We start from the raw sequence: 19,613 nt of genomic DNA on the forward strand, positions 1-19,613 counted from the left end.
TATTTTCTCGAAAAGACATTCTTAACAAAAATATAGCCTGTAAAAAATTTAAAAAATGGTGTATACATCACGTCTCTACACCTAGTAGAAGCAGAGTTATAGCTAATGAAAAATAGGTCCATATTCGTCAAATTCCAAATGAAATACTTAAACGTGAAATAACCAAAAATGAAGCACATTTCAGGGAAAACTCATTACAACTTATTTAAAGTGTTTAAGGAAAGCTTCGTTTTTGTTTTATAAAAAAAATTCTAGCATCAAAATTAAACAAGCTACGCTCAAAATAAAGTTAGTCCCTTTTGGTTTTGGTAAAAAAATCCTTGACCTTAATCGTTAGGACTTCATAAGTTTCTTGACTCCTGTATATATTTTTTATATGATCTGTAGGTTTCATCGGTTCAAAGTCCTTATTATTGAAAGGGCTGTAGTTAAAAGGGGTTAAACGAGTCACTGATCACGAATGTATCCAAATTTAGAAACACCAAATCTTAATCAATTTTTGTCCAACAGAAAAACAAAAAAATACGTGATATTCAGAAAAGCAAATCTAACTTTTTTTGTTATTTAATGTTATGACAATTTTTAAGTTATTTTGAAAAAAACATATTTTTCAAAATTTAAATTTTTAAAAATTTTACTTTGAAACCAATTTTTTCAAAAATAAGCACTTTGAATCGATGAAACTTACAGATCATATAAACACTACATAAGTAAAATAATTTGTGGAGCGGTAACGATTAATTTAATTTAAGTTGCTAATTAGGGGGTGGTCTTCCCGATTTTTTTTGCAAAAACAAAAGGGACCAACTTTATTTTGAGCGTAACTTGCTTAAATTTAATGCTAGAAACTTTTTGTAAAAACAGAAATAAAGCTTTTTTAAACACTTTAAAAAAGTTATAATAGGTTTTCCTCAAAAAAATGCTTAATTTTTTGGATATTTCACGTCGAAATATTCTATTTGAAATTTGGTGAATATGAATCTATTTTTCATTGGCTATAACTCTGGTTCTACGAGATCCAGAGACCTAACGCGTACACCATTTTTTTACTTTTTTATAGGCTATATTTTTGCTAAAAACGTTTTTTTCGACAAAATACTTAATTTTTGAGTTATTTGCGAAAAACCTTCTAAAAATGTGGTTATTTTGTTGAAAAATGAATATATTCACTTGCAAATAACTCGAAAAGTGTTGACTTGGCGAAAAAGCTCTATAGAACAAAAGTTACTTAAAATTAGTCAGTTTACCCATTTCCGGACTTTTTTGGACATATATTTTTTCACCACCAAGAAGGGTGAAAGTCACCCCAGAGCAAAAGCACACATCGGCACAATATCACTTTTTTCTTTGACATGTAAGCTATATGTATGCCAAATTTCATGTCAATACAAGCGGTTCTTTAAAATTTAGAGCAAAAACCGTCGAAAGAATGGACTATTTGTGAGAAGCGCTCGATAACACAACAAGTTCCTACAATGGGGTGCAAAATTAACCGGACACCTTAAAAATGGGTCATTTTGATATCTCGAATTTCCTAAACCTGTTGTCCGATTTAAGTGATTTTTAATGTATTATAGACTTATTCTTTAGCAATATCGCTGTAATAGTATTGTTGCTCAACAGTTAAATTTTTGTTGTATACTGGGTGTATCAATCAAACTGTGTTTTTTTCTCAAAGTGCGCATAAATCCTGAAATTAAAGTCCAACTATAGCCTCATGTTTTCTCAACATGTTTTTTGATTCATTCGCTTATGTTGGATAATAAAAAATTAGGTACTTTAACAACTAGCCATGTTTTTCATCAATACAGCGTGTTTTTAAATAATAATTGGCAAACTTTAAGGGGTAATTCTGCGTGAAAAAATAATTTCAGTTTGCTTTATCAACGATATGTCTGCAAATGCGCGCCAATGGTAAATATTAAATTCTTACTTGTATGTCAAAAAATCTACAATAACTACGTTTTAACATCCACCAAATTTCATTTGCATATCTCAATTGGTTTCTAAGCAATAAATAAATCGTCGGTTTGTAAGAAAAATTTCAACACCCTCTAGCTCAGAAATGAAGCATTTGCGAACATAGGTTTATAAAGCAAACTGTCATTATTTTTTCATGTAGAATTACCCCTTAAAGTTTGTCCCACTTATTTAGAAACACCCAGTATTGATAAAGAACATGGCTAGTTGTTAAGTTTTCTAACTTTTTTGTGGTCCTAGTTAAGCGAATGAATAAAAAAACAGAATGTTGAGAAAACATAAGGCTATAGTTGGGTTTTAATTTGAGTATTTTATAAATGCTAAAATATTCCACAGGGTGATGCGAAATTTAAGAAAAAACACAGTTTCATTGGTACACCCGGTATGCAATGAAAATTTACCTGTTTAGCCACAATATTATTACAGCGATATTGATAAAGAATAAGGCTATAACATATTTAAAAATCACCTAAATCTGACAAGAGGTTTAGGAAATTAGAGATATCAAAAATGACCCATTTTTAAGGTGTCCGGTTAATTTTGCACCCCAGATAGGTAATGAAATTGCAAAAAACCTCTAAGAAAAGAAATATTGCCCGCATTTCTCACCATCTCCCAGGCTTTACATAGTGACACCCTGGACTGCTCTTTGAATTAAAAAATACTCTATCGAGTAACTACTACCCCATACTCAGATCATACATATCCAATAGAAGAAATGAAGTAAAAGTCAGACTTACTCTCAATCTTTATTATAACTTCCGACGACCGGTTTCGCTCTTTAAAATTTGTAGAGCATCTTCAGGTCAAAGGTAACAAGTTACAAAATGCTACAAATAAAAACCAGAATTAGCACATTGTCTGGTTGTAAAAGATGCTAAAGATCCATATGATCAAGCCAATGTTGAATAACATACATAAAAGTAGCGAAATAGCATACCAATGCACATGCAAGCATTCATGGGGGTGGTGGTACAAAACTTCCCTCAAACGCAACAACATGAGCAGAAGTATGCTATATATAATCATGCAATCATAACGTGTCGTACTTACATTCGGATACAAGGTGCTATCAACTCAATTTTCATTATCATGATGTTTCTTTTAAAGTTATGTGAGCGGGATATGGTGGAATAGACGGACGATGCAGCAAAGGTAAACAAATCTATGGGACTTAGGAGTTCTTGAGGGTGATGAGATAGTTGGTGTAAGTTAACCAGCAAATATATGTCTGTTATTATGTTTGTGTAAATCAAATTAGTGAATGACTTATTTACAATTTTACAATTTTAATGTGTGTTGATTTTAAAGATTTTATTTTTATTTTATTTTAATTTTATCTATATTTATATATATATTAAAGAATTCTATTTATTATTAATGTAAGATTGACAACGTTTGGATCGTAAATGTATTGAGTAATTATTGTGTATGTTAGAACTTGATTGTGCAGTTGCAAACTGATTATTTTAAGGTCAAAACCAGATCTGTGACGTGTACTGCTCGTGTGGGACTATTGTTCTAATAAGAGTAGGGTGATCGAAAGCTTTTTAATTGTAGTTAAAATGCCATATCGGCAGTCATATAATAAATAGCAATACAAAGTAAAAAGGTGGATTTAAATTAAAAATTAAAACAGCAATGTAGGTAAACAAAACATTACAAATTTAAGGGTGGAGAATTGGAATAGAAATTAAATAGAAATGTAAATGTATTAGGAAGTAATTGTTTGTGAATAGCAACTATGTTTTAAGTGATATAAGCTATGGATAGATATTAATAAACTATTGAACCAGATAATGGAAATTGGTAGTAAATTATATTTTCTTGGTATACCTACATTGTGTTATAAAAAAAAAAAAAATTTATAAAAAAAAAAAATTTATAAAAAAAATTTTATAATTTTATAACACAATGTAGGTATACCAAGAAAATATAATTTACTACCAATTTCCATTATCTGGTTCAATAGTTTATTAATATCTATCCATAGCTTATATCACTTAAAACATAGTTGCTATTCACAAACAATTACTTCCCAATACATTTACATTTCTATTTAATTTCTATTCCAATTCTCCACCCTTAAATTTGTAATGTTTTGTTTACCTACATTGCTGTTTTAATTTTTAATTTAAATCCACCTTTTTACTTTGTATTGCTATTTATTATATGACTGCCGATATGGCATTTTAACTACAATTAAAAAGCTTTCGATCACCCTACTCTTATTAGAACAATAGTCCCACACGAGCAGTACACGTCACAGATCTGGTTTTGACCTTAAAATAATCAGTTTGCAACTGCACAATCAAGTTCTAACATACACAATAATTACTCAATACATTTACGAACCAAACGTTGTCAATCTTACATTAATAATAAATAGAATTCTTTAATATATATAAATATAGATAAAATTAAAATAAAATCTTTAAAATCAACACACATTAAAATTGTAAAATTGTAAATAAGTCATTCACTAATTTGATTTACACAAACATAATAACAGACATAGATTTGCTGGTTAACTTACACCAACTATCTCATCACCCTCAAGAACTCCTAAGTCCCATAGATTTGTTTACCTTTGCTGCATCGTCCGTCTATTCCACCATATCCCGTTAACATAACTTTAAAAGAAACATCATGATAATGAAAATTGAGTTGATAGCACCTTGTATCCGAATGTAAGTACGACACGTTATGATTGCATGATTATATATAGCATACTTCTGCTCATGTTGTTGCGTTTGAGGGAAGTTTTGTACCACCACCCCCATGAATGCTTGCATGTGCATTGGTATGCTATTTCGCTACTTTTATGTAAGTTATTCAACATTGGCTTGATCATATGGATCTTTAGCATCTTTTACAACCAGACAATGTGCTAATTCTGGTTTTTATTTGTAGCATTTTGTAACTTGTTACCTTTGACCTGAAGATGCTCTACAAATTTTAAAGAGCGAAACCGGTCGTCGGAAGTTATAATAAAGATTGAGAGTAAGTCTGACTTTTACTTCATTTAAAATGAACTTCATTTAAAAGTCTGACTTTTACTTCATTTAAAATGAACACATGCAACCCATTCAAGATATCCAATAGAATTCTCCGTTAGACAAATTAGACATGGTAGCGCTGAATTCACCATTTGTACCATCATCGAATCGGGGGAACCACAAGGTAACGTTTTAGGTCCACTACTTTTCCTGATATTCACAGCCGATTGACTAGAAACATAAAATACTATAATTGCATCCTTTGCAGATAACGTATTCGTATTATCAACTAAGCTTTGTTTTTAAACCAAGAGGGGTAAGCTAAAAAGACAGATTCACACCCAAGAAAGTCACTAGAAATATCACCAAATACATATTCTTTTTTGGTTGATCATATCGGCCTTTGACGGTAATGCATAAATATTATATTATACTAATACGGCACTAAAGAGTTCTAAAAACAACTGTTTTTTATATAAAAGCAGACTAAAAATCTAAAAATTAAAGGGATAACTCAAAAAATACAAAAAATCGCTGATATAACTTAATTAACCTATGAAATGCCAAAAGTATCAAAATTTTATTAGTGTCAAAATTTGATAACAGTGGAGTAAACTTGACTGAGGTTGGACCAATTACAAACAAGCTTTACGGCGTAATTGAATTACTCCTGGTTTAAAAACAGACTATAGTAAGAGTAGATGCATCTTTTCATGCACAAACCTACCTAAACCTACTCGCAGAATGGTACAATCAATGGAGAATTAAAATCAATGAAAAAAGGCAGTACAAGTAACATTTACCACCCGCCGGAAAATATGTCATCCATTCACACTTAACAATACACACATCCCTGTCAGCACAGAAATGAAATATCTTGGATTGCATATAGATCAAAGGCTAACATGGAATCTTCTTCTTTAAGTCTTCTTCTTGACGTGCCCTATCAAGTCCCCTTGACGTTGGCGTTTAACATTAGCGAAACTGTCTCTGTCTCGAGCTATTCTAAATAGGTGTTCTGCTTTCTTTATTCCTGTCCACTCCCGGATATTCTTCAACCAAGTGGCCTGCTTTCTACCAATTCCTCTGCGTCCTTCGATTTTACCCATCATAATCAGTTAAAGAATATTATACCGGTCTCGCCTTACTACGTGTCCAAAATAGGCCATCTTTCTATATTGGATGTTATCAAGCAGCTCGCGGGCAGCATTTGCTCTCTTAAGGACTGCCACATTTGTCAGCATTGCCGTCCATGGTATTTTCAGTATACGTCTGTTCAGTCACATTTCAAAGGCTTCCAAACGATTAATGATGGATATTTTTAATGTCCATGCTTCGACACCATACAAGAGGACTGACCAAATGTAACATTTAATCATGCGCTTTCGAAGTTGAAGTTGCAAGTTATCATTACAGAAGAATGTCCTCATTTTTAAAAATGTCGTGCGGGCTATCTCGATTCTACATTTTATTTCTTGATCTGGATCTAGTTGTTCAGTAACATGGCAACCAAGATATTTAAAACTGGGTACTCTTTGAATTATATTACCATCAACATATAACCGTGATTCTTGATAGGCCAAACGGCTAAATTCCATGTATTTTGTTTTTGAACAGTTTATATTTAGGCCAAACTCTCTTCCCACTGCGTCAACGGCATTTAAAAGGTGCTGTAATCCATTCATATCATCACTTAACATAACTGTATCATCTGCATATCTGATTGTATTTATCAGAATTCCATTAACTTTCACACCCCATTCCAAATTAAGCAGCGCTTCCTTAAATATTCTATCTAAATATAAATTAAATAACAGTAGAGACTGTATACAACCCTTTCTGACACCTCTTTGTATTTTGAATATTTCTGTTGATTTTCCATTTATGCAAGCTGTCACTGTTTGACGCCAGTATAATTTTTCTATGATTCGTACATCTTGACTATCGACTCCTTTATCCATTAATATTGTAATTCATTTGTGATGTTGAACTCGATCAAAGGCCTTCTCATAGTCAATAAATACAGCAACGACGTCTTTCCTTTGATCTCGGCATTTCTACAATAATACATTTAGTGCAAACAGTGCGTCCCGGGTTCCCAGTCTATTTCTGAAGCCAAATTGTGTTACACATTTTGTGTCTTCACATTTATCTCTGATTCTACTGTGGATGATACGTAGAAAGATTTTCAAACTGTGGCTCATAAGGCTTATCATTCTATAATCGCTACAGTTGTTCGGACGTTGTTTTTTGGTAAGGTTATGAATTCGGACTTTAACTAATTCTTCTTTAAGTACCGTGCCCAAATTTTAGGCGTGCGTAGCTTCCATGACAATTTGTCGAAATCTTTCTAGATCTCGCGCGCATGTAATAATTCATCTGCTGATAAACCAGTCTATTGACGAATGTTTCGGAGCCATGAATAGTTCTTCCTATTGACATGGAATAAACACATCCAAAGGAAACGCAAGCAGTTGGATTTCAAGTTCAGACAAATATACTGACTCCTTGGTAGGACATTCAAATTAGCATTGAATAACAAATTACTCCTATACAAAGCCATATTGAAAGCCATATTGTATCCATCTCTGGGATGCTATAAATGAAAACACATCACAACCATACAGCGATTTCAGTCGAACGTTCTTAGATCAATTACAGGCGCACCGAGGTATGTTAACAATCTTCGATTCACAATGATCTGAATATTACCTTTGTAAGAGATGAAATACAGCTATCAGCGACCAACCATGAAAGCCGAACAAGAAACCACGATAACGAATTTATTGAAAATCTCTACCAGAATGAACCAGCAATCAGAAGACTCCAACGAACGTGACCACAAGATTTAGTAGAGCAATGAAATAATCCTATAAGGCGAAGCATCATGGGATACTCCACCTTCCATGCTTCTTAACAAAATAGTAAATTAAATTTTTTTATTCTTACCAATCATATAAATAAGACCATTCAGCGTGCAAAGTCCGTGGTAAGCCCTTGGTGAGGTATCAGTATCGCAACAGAAAAGCCATTTGTCTGCCTTACAGTCATAAGTTTCTACAAAATTTGTAGGACTACCTTCACACCATCCACCTATTGCAAATATCACCTCGTGTGGAACTCTAGGCCTAAAAAGTAGAATTTAGATATAAGTGATAAGTAGGGAGCGGATTTATATGCGATTAATTTTGATGAAATATGCGCATATATATGCGGTAAAAAACTACGAAATATGCGCAAAATATGCACAAAAGTTCAAAAAATGCGCATTTCGAGAAACCACAAATTTTCTGTTCTATTCTATTCTAGGGGGTTCTTTTATAGGGGGGGGCGGCAATCTTAGTTATTATCTTTCAAATAAAATTATTTTTTATATATGCAATTTATACAGTTTTTACAAAAACTGCTACCAATAGTTACCTATTTAAAATAAAACAACAATATCACTATAAATATATCTATCTTCGATAATAATTCACTTTACAATGTGTTTTTCCAAATTCTTTACGAGGAAACATATTCTTTGATCAGATAAAATATTTTTATAACTTGAAAAACTCCTTTCAACATCAGTAGAAGTAATTGGGGCGTATTTAAAATAACTTGTTAATTTCAGTTAGAAAATCGTAAAACGATGGTTAAAGGTGTAAATTCTCTTAACAATAGAGGATTTAAAAGAATCACCAGATTTATAGGTACCTGCTAAATATAATAAAATATAAAATAAATAAAATTCGGATTTCCTGGTAAACGTGGGGTAAACCATCCTTCATCACTTTAACATCCTACAATCATTTTATAACGGCGTACTATAAGCACTATAAGTACTTTGTGTAAAGATGGGGTATTTTGTAAGAAAAAATGAAAGGCAGTGCATGAGCCGTCTTTTTTCAGGTAGTTCTCGAATTAATAGATACCTGTGCGGGGAAATATTTTGTGTCGAATTAAAAAATTAAAATTTTTTTGGACTTGTTTTTAAATAGGCACAAAATATGCATGTTTCTTTAAAAATATGCAAAATTTACTAAAATTCTCAAATATGCGAAATATGCATGCAATATGCATTTAGCATAAAATCCGCTCCCTAGTGATAAGACTTTTACAATATTCCAAGAGAACGGCAGTTCTCGCCAGTGGCGCACAACCCCCCTACACGCGACACTATATATACACGAAATTTTCGATTTTCTAAATCTGACTGAATTAAAAATTGGGTTAAATCCCACCTTAAAGTTCAGGAAAAGAGTCACCCATCCATATGTCAACCATCCATTTTGGTCTAAGGGTGTGGATTTTACTGCCCTTCCTATTTAGGGTCTGTTTTTCGTTCTCGTCCCCAAAACTCCCAGAAATTTCGAAAATTTAAGTCCGACCTTTGCGGCTTGTGATAGTACTGATCATTACCTTTCCAACACATGTCTAATTTTGAAAATCGGTTATACCATTTAAAAGTTACCGAGCTCAGAAATATAGCTCAATTTCTATTTAAAAAAGGGAAAATGTTTGTGGATATGTATGTATGTATGTATTGATGTGATCTTGATTATTGATATGAGATAATATTCTTATATGTTACTTAATTTAATCAATGTATTAATACTAATCCAATTAATTAACCAGATCACATATCAATATGTTTTCAATCTCAGGGCGAATTATAAATTAATTACTTACTTCCGTGGCTTCTAAATATTTCTTAATGGTTCCTAATCGGGATAGAAAAGAAAAGAGTAAAAAAAAATACACATATGGGTTACAATTATAATCAAAATATTTTTTATTTTATTTAAAAGGCAACCAATGCTTAATATTTGCTATTTCTTATTATTCTTAAACATAACATTTACAAATGGGAATCTTATTTCCTTTTGGTTTTCAATTGAAAGTTTTTATTAACATTTAACTATTAGGAGTTATTAGGAACAACTCTATTTAAGTTTGATGAAGCTTTTCTGATATTATTGATTATGTTATTCAATTTTTTATGTGGAATTTAATACGAAAAACCCATACATTCATGTCCAAACAAATGAGACTGACCTTTTCCTGGTGAACTGAAAATGTCCTCACACAAAACCCTTTCCTGCTATCCTTGGCTGCGATCAAACCTCGTCCTGGCTTCCAGTGATGTTCTCCTTTGAAAGACTAGCTCGAATAGCTCTCGTTCCTGCTTTTGTCGTGATGCTGTGTTCTACCTTTTTCGAAACTGCTATCAGCTACCGGGACACTCTGGGCTCAAGGAGGTTCTTTTACTCTCGACCTGGCCTACTTCTCGTTCCACGATAGATACTCCACACTCACGGAACTACACCGGCTTTCTCACTCCTCGAACACTACCGTCTACTACTCGACTTCACTTCTCGACAGCTCAAAACATTCTGCTCTCACTTTGTCATCCATTCCCCTACTTTCTAAATATCCCTTCCAGATTCACAAATCAATCTTCCACCACCAACTCTCATTCGTAATATTCGTCAAAACCAATTTTTAATCTTTCTAAATATGCTTAATGGATTTCAAAAGAAAATATTTAATTCCCATTCTAAAATACTTTCTAACTATTTATAAATTTTAATGACCTATTCTCTCTTTCAAATGAGTCTTATTTAGCATAGGCTAATGATCGAAACCTTCCGCGAAAAACGATAATGAACTATCATCTATTTCACTGAGTTTTATTTAGCATAGGCTAATGATCGACCTTCCGAGAAGAACGATAATGGTACGCGTCATTCACTTTGTTTATCTAAGCACATTGTTCCGAGTTTCGTACGCTTATTCTAATCACTTCATAAAATTACATATAACAATTTGTTGTATACAGGTTGTTTTAAATTTATATGCCCGTGGTTGAGAAAATTGAAAATATTTTATATTTAATTGAATTTTGTTTATAATTATCAAAATTTAATTTTCCTATCAAATAGAAATATAACAAATCCCCGCCTTGTATTCGATAAAATTTATCTGCATTTTTAAATAAATTTTCTCGAGGCAAAACCAACTCCCTGTATATTTCCTTACTTTAATCTACGTCTTATATCCTAACTTACTATCTACTTCATGTAATTCTGTCTTTTATTCGTGATATTTGTATACATCGTGAATATTATAAATTCCTCGGATCTTTTCCGAGTTCCTGTGCCTCAACTCATAACTATTTATCCCATTTTCATTATTCACGATGTAAGGGCCTTCGAAAACAGGCATCAACTTTGCGCAAATGCCCCCAGGAAGATTTGATACTCGTAATGCCCTCACGAGTACTTTTTCACCCTTTTGGAAAGTCACTGGTCTTCTTTTTCTATTTTGTTCCTGTCTTTGGATATATTTTTCGTTGCTTCGCCGTAATCTTCTCTGTACGGTTTCAATCACCTGTTGATATTCTTTTGGCTCTTGGTCTTCCCATGGCCTTATCGGCAGTACACCCTTCATGATGTATTCTGGGGTCTCTTTTGTTACTGTGCTCGGAATTGTATTTAGATACCTTTCTATTTCCGCCATTTTCCTGTCCCAGTGGCGATGTTGACCATCTGTTGCAATGCGAAGAAATTTCGTCACTTCCTGTATGAATCGTTCCGAAGGATTACTCTGTGGATGCCTGATGCTGACAAAATTTGTCTCTATTCCTCGTTCTCGAAGTTGTCCCTTGAAACGATCATTTCGGAAATACGTTGCATTGTCCAGTAGGATCTTTTTTGGTGTTCCTACTATGGCTATAAAATTGTCGATTTTTCTTAATATTTCCTCCCCCTTTGTGGTGCGGCAACTATATAATTTTACGTATTTTGAAAACACATCCACCATTACCAGAATATGTTTGTTCCTTTTAGTGGTCATAATTAGATCGCTTAACATATCTATTGCTACAATGTCTAGTTTGTTTCGGGCTTCAATATTTTTGGCAACATTTTCGTTTTTGAAATTCCGACTCTTATATTTTTGACATACATCGCACTTCTGGGTAATTTCCTTTGCAATGCGGTAATCCTGTCGGCTGATGTAATTTTCCCTAAAAACGAGCCAAACTTTTCTGCTACCGATATGCCCATTGTCCTCATGTAATTTCTTTATTATCTTTTCGGCCAATGTCTGTGTCACTAAATATAGTTCCTTTCCGTCTATTCTCTTAAAATATATGTCATTTTCTACTTCCGCTCTTCTTTTCTCTCTTTCCTCTAGGTCTTCTTGGTTTGTCCTTATCTCATTTAACGAATATATCCCTTCTTCTTGTATTAATCTATTTAGTCCCACCTGTAGAGTAATTGTTTCCTTTTTTCCCGTATCCTCATCCCGTGTTAGAGCGTCGGCTATTATGTTGTCTTTTCCTTTTATATACCGGAACTCAAAATCATACTCCTGTAATAATAGAATGCCTCTATGTATTCTATTATTTACTAATCTATTCTTCATGATATGTACTAAAGCTGCATGGTCTGTTTCGATTGTGAATTTTGCTCCCAATAAGTAAAACCTCAATTTGTTTACGCAATATAGTACACTGGCAAACTCCAATTCTGTAACACTATATTTTCTCTCATGTGTTTTAGTCACTCGAGATATAAAACATATCGGCACTTCTTGGTCGTTTTGTATTTGAGACAAAACTCCTGCAAATTTTTGTATGGGCGCATCAGTTCGGAGTATAAAAGGTAAATTGTAAATGGGGTGGTATATTTTCGTTCCTTTTGCGAATTCTCGTTTTAATGTTTTGAAAGCTTCCTCCTGTTCTTCTTTCCAATTCCATTTTATTCCTTTTTTAAGCAACTTTATCAGAGGGATTTCCTTTTGGCTCAAATCGGGAATCAGTTTTTTAAAATAATTAATCGTGCCAAGAAAACCTCTCAATGTTTTCAAATTCGTTGGTCTTGGGTATTCATCTATGAGCTTGACTCTGTCTTCGGCTAATCTTACTGTTTTGGTGTCCAATTGAAAACCCAAATAAATGACTTCTTTTTGAAAAAATTGACATTTTTCAATGTTTAATTTCAATCCCGCTGTGTCCAATTCTTCCAGAATTATTTCTATGTGTTTCAGATGACTCTGAGTATCTTGTGAAAAAATTAATAAATCATCGATATAATGAACTATGAAATCTTCGTGGCGATTCAAAATGGTATGTAGAGCTCGGACGAGTGCAGCACAAGCACTTTGCAATCCAAACGGCACTACCTTAAACCGGTAGACAATACCATCAATAGAAAAAGCGGTGTAGTTTCTACACTTTTCAGCTAACGGTATCAACCAAAAACTGTGTTTTAAGTCAATTTTCGAAAATATGTGTGACCCCGTGATTCTTCCAAAAATGGCCTCGATGTTTAGAGGTGACTCATATTGTGATACAGTGTGCTGGTTGATATTCCTGGCATCTAAACATAATCTCAATTCTCCACTGCTTTTCTTTACTATCACAATCGGGTTAACATACGGTGAATCACATCTTTCGATGATTTGATCTTCCAACATTTTATTTATTTCTTCTTTCACCTCTTGTCGATACTTGTATGGAATCGGGTAAGTCTTTGATCGAAAATTTCCCAAGTTTTTCACCTCAAATGAATGTTCGTACTTTTTAGCCACTCTGTTTTCCTCATTGATCAAATTTTCGTAGTTTCTTAACATCATCCGCAATTCTTTTTCTTTCCCTTCTCCACATATCAATTTTCTGTCTTTTTTCTCAGATTCTTCACACATGTTTACCGTGCATTCTGCATCCTCGTTTGCATATCCCTCCTCTTCAAATACCACTGTTTCAATCATATTCTTTTCACTTTCATTTTTTAGCTTTATTTCTTCTTCTCCTGAGCCCGTCTCTTCTTTTGAGGAATCCCAGGTTTCCTTTGTTTCTGATACTCTCAAATTTTCTTCTTCTGGGCTCAACTCTTCTTTTGAGGAGCCACAGGTTTCATTTTCTTTTATCTTTTTCTGACCTTTTCTCCTTTTTTTTCTTTGTCCTTGCTTCGCTGCCAAATTCATTTCCACTGTTTGTTCTTTACCTGATTCGTCCGTATTTTGTTTCTCATGTTCCTTGTCCTGTTCTTTTTCTTTTTCTTCTGTTAGTTTCATCGTATTATTTTTAAAATCTATCACTACATGTTTTTCTGCCAATTCGTCCACTCCTACTATCATGTCATGTGACATGTTTGGCATTATTACACATTGTAGTGCATACATATTCTTGCCCAGTCGTACCATTACTCGTATGCCTTCATTTATAGTTGCCAATGTCCGTTTGTTTGCGCCCACTAAATTTACCCTAGGTATTTTATAAATTAAATTTGTTAAGTTAACTTCTTCTATTAGTTTTCTGTTGACCAATGTTATTTCAGATCCAGTGTCTATCATAATTTTAATTGGTTTCTCGTTGATAAATCCATCCACAAATTTTAAATTAACTCCATTTTTCTTTTCGTTGTTTCCTGCCAATTTAATAAACTCCTTGGGGTGACAAAAGATTCCTGTTTGATTTTTGGTTTTTAGTGAGCGCCGTCGTGAAAAGACGCCGGTTGCTCATCGTTGTTTATATTTTCGTCATAATGTCTCTCTCCGTCATATTCATCTGTCTGGGTATTATTTACTTCTCTTCTATTTTCTCTTGGTCTGTCGGATCTGTTTCGGTTTTCTCGATATCCCTGTTCATTTTGTCTACCATTATTTCTGTTTTCTTGATTTGAGCGTGTGGTGTTTCTATTCTGGTATTCTCGATTTCTGTCCTCATTCCATTGCCTATTTCTTTGTTCATAATTTCCTCTTCCGTTGTCTCTATTTTCGTTTTCCCTTCTGGGATTAAAATCTCGTCTTGTATAGTCCCTCCTATTTTGATTTCTATCTCTGTAATCTTGTGTTTCTCGGGGCCTGTAATCTTCTCGCGACCTTCTTGATTTTCTTTCTCTTACAGCCGGTTTCCGAAAGGATGATCATCTCAAAAATTATGTAATCGATGGTTAATCGTTGATCAAATGCATTTTGAGTTTCAATAACACCAGTTAAACGGGAGTTCAATAACAGTCGATCATATGATTTAACAAACGATTAATCGTTAGTTAACAGCCGATCATAAGTGTTTTGAGTTTCCGAAACGCTGATTAGCCAATTTCGCATGTCACACGGCGACCAAAAGGAACTGTCACCTAATTTGAGGTTATTGGTTGATTAAAGGGCTGTTAATGTTTATAAATAGTTGTTTAGAGTTATTAAATAGAGTTTTTTAGTTATTATATAGGTTAAATAGTTATTAAATAAAGGGTATTTTAGTGTTTAATTAAAATTATTAGTTATTTAATTATAATTTAATTTTTAAAATTAAATATATAGTGTAATTATACAGTGAGCACGTAAAGGTTGGAATAAATTTATTTTTTCATGAATGGGCAATTTTGGAAATAAATCCCGAAACAGGTCAATTTTTATTTTTAAATTACGACTTTTTGGCATATATGTCATACTAGTGACGTCACCCATCTGGGCGTCATGACGTCATCCATGATTTTTTTAAACGAGAATAGGGGCCTTGTGATAGCTCATTTGAAAGGTAATTCAATTCTCTATTCAGTAGTATAAACAATAACATAATTATTTATAGAGGCTGTCCAAAAAAAATTTTTAATTAAATTTATTAACATAAAAAGAAGAATGTGTGTAATTTATTTAATTCAAAACACATTTTACTGCTATCAGAATACAGGAAAAAATGTTTATTTGACAAATAAATATTGTTTTTTGGTTAAATTCAATATTAAAGCAGCCACCCACCTGCCTCTTGACACTTTGAACATTTAATTTAAGCGAAAAGCAAAGAATATTTTTCAAATAAACATTTCTTTCTGTTTTATAAGAGCAGTAAAGTGTATTTTGAATTAAATAAATGACATATATTCTTCTTTTTATGTCAATAAATTTAATCAAAAAAAATTTTTTTTTGGGCAGAATGTATAAGTAATTATGTTAATGTTTATATTACTGATTAGAAAATTCAATTACCTTTCAAATGAGCCATCACACGACCCCTATTCTAATTTAAAAAAAATCATCGATGACGTAATCACGCCGATGGGTGACGTCACTAGTATGATAATAATGCCAAAAAGTTGTAATTTAAAAATAAAAATTGACCTGTTTCGGGATTTTTTCCCAAAATCGTCCATTCTCGAGAAAATGAATTTATTCCAACCTTTACATGCTCACTGTATGTTGGGCTGCACACACATGTAGATGGTGCTACAGGGGAGCATTAGTTTAGCTCTACTTCAACATATTGTGTTAGTGTGAAAATAAAAAAATAATGTTTAATTTTAAATATTTAATTTAGAATTACTACTTACCTTTTGTTAAATAATTAAATAAAATAAGGACTCACTACATGGCAAGTAAGCAGATGCACCATCTGCAACTGTTGTATAAAGATTAGATTTGGTTGCTAATTAAATCCAACATTGGGATATGCAATATGATATCTGCTTGATATCACATATAATAGATGACATGAAGAATGTGATAAGGAAGATGGAGGGAAAGGCAGATGAGGTTGGTCTTAAAATCATCACTAATAAGATAGTAGAGATGAGAATAGGAATAAGTGAGCATGGTAAACTATACATCAATCAAGAAGAAATAAAACAGGTTAAAGAATTCTGCTATTTTGATAGTATAATAGTGCAAAAGTTGGAGTCCAGGCAAACATTAAACATAGAATAGGAAAAAGAACAACATACAACAGGCCTTTGAAATCCTCTCATATCATATCTCAACATAAATTAGCCAAAACACATTTAATAGTATCATCAAATCAATACTACTATATGGGAATATGGGAGTGAGACATGAACAATATCAGAAGGAAATGCAAGGAAGAGTTTTTGTAAATAGATTCCCACAAAATATTCTGAAGATGTATTGGCCCAACACCATAACAGATGAAGAATTGTGGAATGCATTAAGACAAAGAAGCAGAGGACGAAGCTAGTAGGTAATAACTCATTCTAACAGGTGGGTAAATAAACTTTGAAAAACACATTTTTTATTAATTTTATTATTTAAAGAAATTACAATTTTTATTTAAAATTACTTTATTAGGTACATACCTAACCACTATTACCTAATAATTTATTGAGTTCGAATTTTTTTATTTGAAGCTCTACTTCTAAAATTTCTTTTTTTCTTGTTGAAAAATACTATCTTACTTTTTTTTCTAGTCTTGCTATTTCAATTTTTTTTGTAAAAGATACATTAAGGGTTTCGCTCCCTACATCTTTTACTTTTTTATTTTTTGAACGAGCCTGAGACATCTTGGCTGTCTTCTTGGGCAGGACAGCAGTTGGTGGGTGTACTGAGCAGCACAGTGGAAGTAGAGGGTACATTGGATGTCTGCTATGTGTCTTCCAATTGTAGGTAATCTACTTCCACTTGACTATCTTGAGCAACTATAAAAATAAAAAAATTCAATTGTTTTAGATGTACCAGATAGTTTTTTCTTTATAAAAAAAATCTTTCTCGAATTAGGTAGGTAGGTAGTTATTTTATTTATCTACTTTAGCTATCTTAATAGCTAAGTTAATAATCTACCTTAATTTAGAATTGGAATAAATAATTATAATAATTAATTAATATTAATAATATTTATAGATATTAATTCTCATATTTTGAGTTTGCTTAAATTTGGTTTACAAAAGATCTTTTTTTTTTGTTTAATGATGTCTATAGATAGGCACAAGGTCTGGCTATGGATAACCGCTTATCCCTTGTTATCAGATTTATTATTGATCAACATAGAAATAATATCTTTAACAATCAAACTTTAAACAATAATACCTTTCAAAAAATCTTAAATTGGCTTAGAACTGTAGGATACAATATCCATTTTAGATGGAAATCTTTCAGATGCCAAAAACATTCTAGATTCATTCAAAAACTTACATCCGGATGTACATACTTTGGAAACAATGGATAAACTTAAGTTAATCTTTAGAAAACCGACTAGACCGACTATACCATAACTCCCTCTTCTAATCATCCTTTTTAACAGAAGGTGGCTTCTTTCTATTGCTACATCCATAGAATACATAAACCTAGCATTATCAGATAATAGTTTTAAATAGTTAAACTAATGGTCACTCTACTACATTTGTGGATAACGTGCTGAAAATGTTCTAATTCAGAAGTTTTGTACAGATCAAGACCATATACAGGTTATTGTTCAGATAATATTGGAAATATTGATCAGGCTTTATATATATATATAAATAAATTTAAAATTAGTTACCTTTATTTAAATAAATTAATAAAATAAGGACTCACCAGATGTGAAGAAACCAGATGCACTGTCACAACTGTTGGGTAAAGGTTGGATTTGATTGCCAATCAAACTCAACATTTGTGCCCCTACATCTGTGAGACGAGGCCTAAATGTGCCACCACCTGTTGCAAGTATGTCTTTCTGAAAACAATTCATTAGTTCATTACTGATTAAGAAATGAATGGGTTAAAATCAAAGTGGTGTAAGTCATATTCTTGAAATGATGTAACCCCTATTTTATAATCTTGATATTATATACATAGACCTCTTCAGAGAAAAAGTGGTGTGTAAGTTTTTACTGTAAATACTTACACCACTTTTCCTGATGAAAAAATGTCTATTTATCAAAGTTATAAAGCAAGACTTCCATCATTTCACAAATATGACTTACACCTCTTTGGCGTTAACACCCTCAAATACTAAACTTCTATTGTCTCAACACTAGGTTAGTTCCCATCATGAAATTAGTTTCATTGGATTATATTTTTATAAAAATATTCCACTCAGAAATAGTGTAATTCAACTGACCTGGTGTTAAGAGCTTTAAATTTAAGTATACCTACTTTGTCCGCAGTTTGGTCTCTCTTCAACTGGTCCAAAACCTTCTGCTCATTATATTTTTGAATCTGCAATGTAATTAATCTATATAGCTCTAAATCAACCGAAAGTTGTATACACTTACATTTTCCTCTGCTACTTTTTGGTGAGTGACCCTTTTTAAGTTTATATATGCAGTGTTCAGCTGCTTGGGAGTTCTGGGAAATTCAACGCTATTTTTTCCAAGGTTTCATTGTTTTGGTTTGTTGGACATAGCATTGGTACATTATTTGTTTTCAATTATAATATGCTTGTATCTGAAAACAAAAATACAATTAGAAATTTGTTCTATAAGTTAGACAATTTCGTACTTACTTTCCAATTATTTCCAACAGCAAACATTTCTCTCTCTCAGTATAATTTTTGCGTGGAGGATTTCCGTTGGTATTGCTCATTTTTAATATATTTTTTAATTTTATAAATTATGTAGTTATTTACTATGGATTGAAATTTTTTGGTTATAAAATGAAATTTTGAAGGATGACAGCCGATTGTGACAGTATCGATACCAAATCGTATGTCAGATAATCGATTTTCTACGATCATATAATTTTAAGATGATCGACGTTTGAGAAACTGGTCACTGGTTAACAGTTGATCAAATCTAACAGCTCGATTAGATGATCGAAGATTTGAATAACGTTTCGGAAACCGGCTGTTAGACGTGATTCTCTTATTTGTAAGAATTGGCATAGACTATCTATGTCTTTGTAGTTTTGCAATGTGATATGGTCTTCCAGCGTTTC

The 19,613-nt window shown here is 32.5% G+C and overlaps 2 protein-coding genes and 1 long non-coding RNA gene across 5 annotated transcripts in view; 1 reads left to right on the plus strand and 2 right to left on the minus strand.

The window, feature by feature from the left end:
- The window catches only part of LOC114330480 (frequenin-1), a 760,895-nt gene that overhangs the window by 625,660 nt on the left and 115,622 nt on the right, over positions 1 to 19,613 (plus strand). The window lies entirely within an intron of this gene.
- LOC114330479 (kelch-like protein 10) overlaps positions 1 to 19,613 on the minus strand; it is a 68,251-nt gene that overhangs the window by 9,033 nt on the left and 39,605 nt on the right. For all 3 annotated transcript variants that reach the window (XM_050662489.1, XM_050662487.1, XM_050662486.1), the window contains one exon: positions 7,929 to 8,107. In XM_050662489.1, coding sequence (XP_050518446.1) covers positions 7,929 to 8,107 — 179 coding nt within the window. The remainder of the gene's footprint in view (positions 1 to 7,928; positions 8,108 to 19,613) is intronic.
- Positions 18,834 to 19,513, minus strand: LOC126892784 (uncharacterized). Its single transcript, XR_007701003.1, has 3 exons — positions 19,183 to 19,513; positions 18,953 to 19,124; positions 18,834 to 18,896 (listed from the first exon to the last, which is right to left on the minus strand). It is a non-coding gene; the product is annotated as an uncharacterized LOC126892784 (long non-coding RNA).

This window comes from Diabrotica virgifera, chromosome 9, assembly GCF_917563875.1.
Source record: "Diabrotica virgifera virgifera chromosome 9, PGI_DIABVI_V3a".
In the NCBI taxonomy this organism is placed as follows: Eukaryota; Metazoa; Arthropoda; class Insecta; order Coleoptera; family Chrysomelidae; genus Diabrotica; species Diabrotica virgifera.